The sequence below is a fragment of the Oreochromis aureus genome, linkage group 3, assembly GCF_013358895.1.
Source record: "Oreochromis aureus strain Israel breed Guangdong linkage group 3, ZZ_aureus, whole genome shotgun sequence".
Lineage (NCBI taxonomy): Eukaryota > Metazoa > Chordata > Actinopteri > Cichliformes > Cichlidae > Oreochromis > Oreochromis aureus.
In genome coordinates, this window is record NC_052944.1 from 4,999,095 (window position 1) to 5,007,475 (window position 8,381).

General features: G+C 41.8%; 1 protein-coding gene across 1 annotated transcript; it reads left to right on the plus strand.

Annotated features, from left to right (window-relative positions):
* Nucleotides 1–6,703: 6,703 nt before the first annotated feature.
* On the plus strand, nucleotides 6,704–7,531 carry LOC120438977 (protein NLRC3-like; the record flags this gene model as incomplete). The annotated part of the gene is made up of 2 exons (XM_039609612.1): nucleotides 6,704–7,181; nucleotides 7,521–7,531. Coding segments are annotated over 2 exons (489 nt in total), but the record flags the coding sequence as incomplete, so codon positions are not given.
* Nucleotides 7,532–8,381: the final 850 nt, after the last annotated feature.

Sequence of the window (8,381 nt, forward strand, 5' to 3'; positions counted from 1 at the left end):
GGACCTGAACCCAGCTGTGTTTCCTTAAAGAGCAACGACTCGAAGGATGTTGAAATAGACTTTAAAGGCTGTTCTTCTGCTGCTGAGAGGTAATGTGTGTCTAGATGTTGTTGCTGACTCTGTATTTTTGAATAAATCCTCATGTTTAATATCAGCTCAGCTCTTCAATTCAACCAGAGTTCAAACAAAGGCTTAATATACGTGTGTGTTTGATATAATGCCAACAAGTACAAATAGGTGTTCTTACAGGTCTTAATCACAGAGCTCTGATAAGTCTGGTGACTTTCACAGTCAGCAATTTTGCTGCCTTTTACTTTATATTGGCCTTTTTAAAGCCCTTCAAATTCATACAGAGCTTTTAACACCAAACTCCTTTACAGTCCTTCTCCTCTCACACACCATCACACGACTGATTTGTCTGCAGCAGCTGTGTTACTGCTAGTATTTTATTATGTGTGTAATCTCCTCATATTGTTTCTGTGGTTTAGTTTGACTTCCTTCTGCAAACTCAGCTGCTCTGTTGCTGATACACGTCTCCATCAATATGATTGATCAGATGCTCCAACACCATGTGTTTCATGTGAACGCTCAGCTGAAACCCTGGGTTGACTTATCGAGTTAATAACAAGCTTCACGTGACTGTGAATGCTAAAGTGAATCCAGATAAAGGAAAGAGACCCTGCTAATGTTGGACTCACTTCTTAGTGTAGATCCCAGGAGGAAGTTCAACATAGCAGCCATTCTTTGTGCGAGCTCGACCAAACCTGAGACCACAGTGCAGGATAATGATTATCATCTGTCTCTGTCAAGCACATTTAAAATCCACAAATAACAAAAATAATTATATTTGATCGTTAAAAATATGTTTTCAATTAAAAAAGCATGAGCACACTGGTGGATTACAGAAACATGAAAACTCGTTAACAGTAAAGTTAATTTAGGCGTAAACAAAGAGGCAAACATACTTAAGTAGAAGGACTGATGTTTGTGTTAAAATAGCCTCTTAAAGCTGAAATACTGATTCAACTTCTTTACTCAAGTAAAGGTAAAAGAGTCCAGGCTCTGAAATGTACTCACAGTGTTAAAGTAAAAACTCCATCTTTGAAGGAAATTTCTGCCAGTTTTTGTGCAAAGTTACCTGAATTTCTACCTCCAACATTAATATGAGAAAATTATCTGAACTTTTATTCTAATGAATTTAATCAGCTTGAACATTTTGTAGCACAAAAGTAGAAAAACCCCAAAGGGAATAAAAAACAGCTCCGTTTGCTGTTGCCTGCATTGTAGATGGTGGCTTTGCCTCAACACCTGAACAGGAAAATGAGTTTAGTCAAGTATTAAAGTGGGATTGAAGAGGTCAGGAAACCAGAGATCAGGTGTTGTGGTGCAGCATGGTCACAAGAATCATTTAGAAATAAAATATTTTCTCTTCTAGATTTTTTGCACACAGTCTGATGTGCTGCTGCTCTGAGGTTTACTGCTCTCTGTGTACTTAGAAAACTGTGAGGTACAAGTAGATTTGACACAAGTTATAATGGCTGATTTCCATATAACGGTGGAATACAGGGACTTAATCGTTAAGTAAGAAGAAAGTTTTAAGCCTAATCTTGAAAGTAGAGATAGTGTCTGTCTCCTGAATCCAAACTGGAAGCTGGTTCCACAGAAGAGGGGCCTGAAAACTGAAGGCTCTGCCTCCCATTCTACTTTTAAATACTCTAGGAACAACAAGTAGGCCTGCAGAGCGAGAGCGAAGTGCTCTAATAGGGTGATATGGTACAACAAGGTCATTAAGATAAGATGGGGCCTGATTATTTAGGACCTTGTATGTGAGGAGCAGGATTTTGAAATTAATTCTGGATTTAACAGGAAGCCAATGAAGGGAAGCCAAAACAGGAGAAATCTGCTCTCTCTTTCTAGTCCCTGTCAGGACTCTTGCTGCAGCATTTTGGATTAGCTGAAGACTTTTCAGTGAGTTTTTAGGACATCCTGATAATAATGAATTACAGTCGTCCAGCCTGGAAGTAATGAAGGCATGAACTAGTTTTTCAGCATCACTCTGAGACAGGATATTTCTAATTTTAGAGATGTTGCACAAATGGAAGAAAGCAGTCTTACATATTTGTTTAATATGTGCGTTGAAGGACATGTCCTGGTCAAAAATGACTCCAAGGTTCCTCACAGCATTACTGGAGGCCAAGGTAATGCCATCCAGAGTAAGAATCTGCTTAGATACCATATTTCTAAGATTTTCAGGGCCGAGTACAATAACCTCAGTTTGATCTGAATTAAGAAGCAGAAAGTTAGCGGCCATCCAGGTCTTTATGTCTTTAAGACATTCCTGCAGTGTAACTCATTGGTGTGTGTTACCTGGCTTCATGGACAGATAGAGCTGGGTGTGCTTTGTCTTCTGATGATGCTGCCTTGGTGATTTCAACATCCATGTCTGCTGTGACTCTAAACTTCTGGTCAATGACTTTTTAAATATTATTGACTCTTTTAACTTGACCCAGTGGGTTACTGGTCCCACGCATGAAAAAGGTCACACACTAGACTTGGAGCTTTCCCACGGGCTGGATGTGTGCATCACTGAAATGTCTGAGTTGGGCATCTCTGATCATTTTCCTGTGTTGTTCACTGTAATGTTGCGCTGCTCGGTAGATAAGCCGTGCGCCTCAGCGCGTAAAAAGCGAGCACTTAATGCTCTGACAGCACCGCTTTTTCTGCTGCCTTTATGGACTCTGGAATAATGAACTCCAGCTGTTAAAGTGTTGAGGACCTTTCGGACACTCTTCATTCTACCTGCACTGATATTTTGGACTCTATTGCTCCGTTCAGGACTCTGCACGCTCAGCATTTATCAGAGCTGTGGTTGAATGAACATACGCGCTCCCTCAGACGTGACTGTAGACGCGCCGAAAGGAGATGGAAAAAGGACAGATTGGATGTTTCTCTACAGATTTTAAGGACTTTCTGTCTTTCTTACCAAGAAGCTGTAAAAACTGCAGACACAGTTTGTCTTAAACTTAGTGTCAGTAAACAGTCACAGGCCTCAGGTACTTTTTAATGTCCTCAATCGTTTTCTTCCTTCACGTGATAATGTCGGAGTCATTTCTTCACCAAGTATTTGTGATGATGTTTTAGCATTTTTAACAACAAGGTTCTATCTATTAGGGCTCTTGTCTCGCCGACTGCTGCCTCAGATCCGAGTCTTTCTCCTGTGTGCTCAGCTGTCTTAGAGCAGTTTGATCCCGTCTCCCTTAATGACTTGACTGCGGTAGTTTGTAACCTAAGATCATCACACTGCCCCTCTGATTGTCTCCCCCAACTACTCTTCCAAGGATTGTCAGGTTGGAGATTGGCCTATAATTAGCTAAGACAGCTGGGTCTAGGGATGCTTTTTAAGTAAAGGTTTGACTACAGCCAGCTAGGGATGGGTACCGTTTAGATTTGAAAACCTGCTGAATCAGAATCAGTTGCTGATGATGGCTTTTTTCTTTTACATTAATCACGTATAATCTTAACTCAAAGTGAACATAGACTTGATTGAAGTAACTCAGATCAGCCAATTCAAAATGCTAATTCAATCAACTCTGAGTTTATGGCTAGACTCAGTTTGTTGGCCCTGCACCTTAAAACTATTCCCTGTTTGTCCCTCATGTTTTTTGGATATTGTTTTCACATCTTATGTCACGGCTAGCAGGGCGAGCCATGTTGAATTTAATAAAGGACCCAAGATGCCGACACTGCTGTGAAGTGAGTGAGCTTTATTGAAACGGTGAAGTGGAGATGGCCTGTGCAGAAGCTAAGATAACCTCTACTGAGAAAACTAAAAAACTAACCTGAAAGCTTAAACGGAGACACGGGGAGATAACACAGACGAACCAGCAACAAGCAGGAGAAAACAAAGGGCTCATATACACAAAAGAGCCATCAGGGAATGAGAAAAGGGAGACACAGCAGGATTAACTGGACACAACCAGACAAGGGGAAGCAAACTAGACACACTAACGTAGGACATGGCACTGTCAAAATAAAACAGGAAGTGAACACAGAGACACAATACTAACACAGTACAGAGGGAACACAGAAACCAAAACCTCAGAACTAGAAAATCTTAATCAGGATGAAATTGTAACCAAAGACAATAAGAATCAAAACAAAACCACTGAGTCCACAGACTCGGGACAAACATCGGCTCAAACTGTGGTCATAAATATTTTGTAAATCAGACTGTGTAGTTGTGAACTGAGTTTTGTAACATTGTGAAACAAAATATCTGAAAAGTTTATGTTTTTATGCTTCATTGATTTGTGTGTGTAAAATGTAAAAGTGTAATAAACATTAGAACTACTTTTGCTGACACAAAGTTTGGCGAGCACTGCAAGTTGTCCCTTTAAACCAGTCACTGATATAAAGAGAGCACCTTGTTCCAGGGCATCTGAGCATGGAGGCAAAGCTTCATGCAGGAGATGGTAAGAGCTGTTGGGACTAAAGATACTGAGCAGAAAACTACAGACATCTGGAAACTGAGTTGTTAATTCTCAGTGGGATCACCAGGACTAGCAAAGCTTCACCATGACAGTCATCTGATTGAACCCATCCAAACATCACTTCATGGACCTTTAGCTTGTGTCTGTGTGTGGACAGACATAACATGAGCTAATTATTCATTACTCCTCCACAGAGTGGAGCAGGAGAGAGCAGAGGTTTCCACTGGTCAGTCTGCACAGCAACATCAAACACACCTGGACTCTGTGGTTACGGTTTGTAGTACTACGTTTACATTTGTTCTTTTCAGTCATCTCTATGCTGCACTTTGTGGACCAGAGGATTGTCAGTGTGTCCAACATAAATCAGAGTTTGGGCTCCATGATTTCAGTCAGATTGGGGTGACTGTAGCTCAGGAGGTGAGCAGGTCAGCTACTAGTCAGAAGCTTTGTGAATCAAACCCTGGCTGGCAAATGTACTGGGTAACGTACTAAACCCAAGCTGCCCTCTGATGCATCCATCAGAGTGTGAAAGAAAGTATTTAAGCACAGAACAATGTGCTTGGTTGAATGAGGCATGTTGTATAAAATGCTTTGTGTGCACAGAGTATATCACAGAGAGCTGTATAAGAACCAGTCCATTTACCACTGGGTAATTCATGTAGTCTTCTTTTCCAGCGGCTGGAGGACAACATCACCATGTTTGTGAAGAACGAGCTGAAGAAGATCCAGAAGCTTCTGAGTCCAGATCACCCAGAAACTTTAAAGAGCCAGATGGAGGATGAGGAGATGTTTGAAGGTGAGGATGAAGATGAAAGAAAGAGCTGCAGAGAAGCATTTCTGAAGATCACACTCCACTTCTTGAGGAGGCTTAAGCAGCATGAGATGGCTGACCATCTGCAGAGCAGTAAGAGAATTTCTCTAAAGACTGAATATTGATCTTTCCCAATAGCTCAAGAAATGGACCAATAGACATTCATCCTTTCAGGGTACTGAAAGGCTGTGATATTATTGTATAATATTTTTTCTGAATTTCTTACCTTCAGAAATATTTGCTTCAGCTCCGTAAACATGAACTTAAAGCCCAACTGAAGAAGAAGTTCCAGTGTGTGTTTGAGGGCATCGCTAAAGCAGGAAGCCCAACCCTTCTGAATCAGATCTACACAGAGCTCCACATCACAGAGGGAGGGACTGCAGAGGTCAATGATGAACATGAGGTCAGACAGATTGAAACAGCATCCAGGAAACCAGACAGACCAGAAACAACCATCAGACAAGAAGACATCTTTAAAGCCTCACCTGGAAGAGACGCACCAATCAGAACAGTGCTGACAAAGGGAGTGGCTGGCATTGGGAAAACAGTCTTAACACAGAAATACAGCCTGGACTGGGCTGAAGACAAAGCCAACCAGGACATCCAGTTCATATTTCCATTCACTTTCAGAGAGCTGAATGTGCTGAAAGAGGAAAAGTTCAGCTTGGTGGGACTTGTTCATCACTTCTTTAATCAAACTAACCAATCAGGAATCTGCAGGCTTGAAGACTTCCAGGTTGTGTTCATACTTGATGGTCTGGATGAGTGTCGACTTAATTTGGACTTCAACAAAACTAAAATCCTGACTGAAACCAGAAAGTCCACCTCATTGGATGAGCTGCTGATAAACCTCATCAGAGGGAACCTGCTCCCTTCTGCTCGCCTCTGGATAACAACACGATCTGCAGCAGCCAATCAGATCCCTCCTCAGTGTGTCGACATGGTGACAGAGGTCAGAGGGTTCACTGACCCACAGAAGGAGGAGTACTTCAGGAAGAGATTCAGAGATGAGGAGCAGGCCAGCAGGATCATCTCCCACATCAAGAAAGCTCGAAGCCTCCACATCATGTGCCACATCCCAGTCTTCTGCTGGATCACTGCTACAGTTCTGGAGGATGTGCTGGAAACCAGAGAGGGAGGACAGCTGCCCAAGACCCTGACTGAGATGTACATCCACTTCCTGGTGGTTCAGGCCAAAGTCAAGAGGATCAAATATGATGGAGGAGCTGAGACAGATCCACACTGGAGTCCAGACAGCAGGAAGATGATTGGGTCACTGGGAAAACTGGCTTTTGATCAGCTGCAGAAAGGAAACCTGATCTTCTATGAACCAGACCTGACAGAGTGTGGCATCGATATCAGAGCAGCCTCAGTGTACTCAGGAGTGTTCACACAGATCTTTAAAGAGGAGAGAGGACTGTACCAGGACAAGGTGTTCTGCTTTGTTCATCTCAGTGTTCAGGAGTTTCTGGCTGCTCTTCATGTCCACCTGACCTTCATCAACTCTGGACTCAATCTGCTGGAAGAACAACAAACAACGTCCATGTGGCCTAAATTATTTGATAAACCAAAACTCCAATCTCTCCACCAGTGTGCTGTGGACAAGGCCTTACAGAGTCCAAATGGACACCTGGACTTGTTCCTCCGCTTCCTCCTGGGTCTTTCACTGCAGACCAATCAGACTCTCCTACGAGGTCTGCTGACACAGACAGGAAGTAGCTCACAGACCAATCAAGAAGCAGTTCAGTACATCAAGGAGAAGCTCAGTGAGAATCTGTCTGCAGAGAAAAGCATCAATCTGTTCCACTGTCTGAATGAACTGAATGATCGTTCTCTACTGGAGGAGATCCAACAGTCCCTGAGATCAGGACGTCTCTCCACAGATAAACTGTCTCCTGCTCAGTGGTCAGCTCTGGTCTTCATCTTACTGTCATCAGAAAAAGATCTGGATGAGTTTAACCTGAAGAAATACTCTGCTTCAGAGGAGGCTCTTCTGAGGCTGCTGCCAGTGGTCAAAGTCTCTAAAAAAGCTGTGTAAGTTATAAAGTTTTTATTATTTCATTTGGTTGGTATGTTATGGAAAAACACACTGCCATCAACTTCTGTTTTGTTTTTGTCAAAATCACTGTAATATAATCACTGTACCTTTATATACACGTGACTTGTATTAATGCTGCTGCCCTCTTGTGGCTAAAGTGTAATTATGTTTTTGTTATTAGGGAGGATTTGAGAGAAACAAGTGAGTCAGCACCTTCGCTTTAGCTTAAAAATCCAAATTCTTATGTCATCAGTTATAGTTGCATGTGTTCATTATCATAATTTAACCTTTAATATTGATGTCTTCAATTAATTTTGAGTAAACTAGCAATAATTTTATGGTTGTATTAAATAAATACATCAATAATTAATTATTTATTTCAGTAATTAATCGAAAATGTACATAATTAATTAAAAAATATATTGATAATGAATTATTTAATGATGTATTTATTTGATTCACGTTGCTACTCCTGGCCCTGCATCGCTGTTCATGAATAAATTTTATGTGAGGGATGTGAATGAGGATGATGAAGATCTGATGATAGCAGATAAAAACAGGCTGCAGAGACTTTGAGCCATACAGGGCACACAGTGTGTGTACAGAACAGCTGAAATCATTCTGGAGGCCTCACTGGAATATGGAAGCATCACAGTACAGCTTCACTAAAGTCTCTGATATGAGATGAGAAATGAAGCAGCCAGAGCTTTTTCATGAGTGGAAATCCACTGTGACTGTGAGCTGCTGCTACAGCCTCCAGATTAGCCAGCAGCTCATCCTGCTCAACATTTTCTCACCAACTTTAATGGAAGTGTGATGTTTTCAGCTGGAGTGATGGTCAGGTGGCCTCCCACCTCTTCTTCTCCTCTTCCTCTTTCATTTGTAAAGCCACTTCTGCTGCTTTCATTCATTTGAACTCCTGTAGCTGAGTTTGGGAGAGACTAACAGCCTCGGCAGCAGAGGGGAGAAAGGCTGTAACACCACCACTTTACTCTGTTCTACCTGTCACATCATTTTATCAGGAAACAAATATGTTTTTACT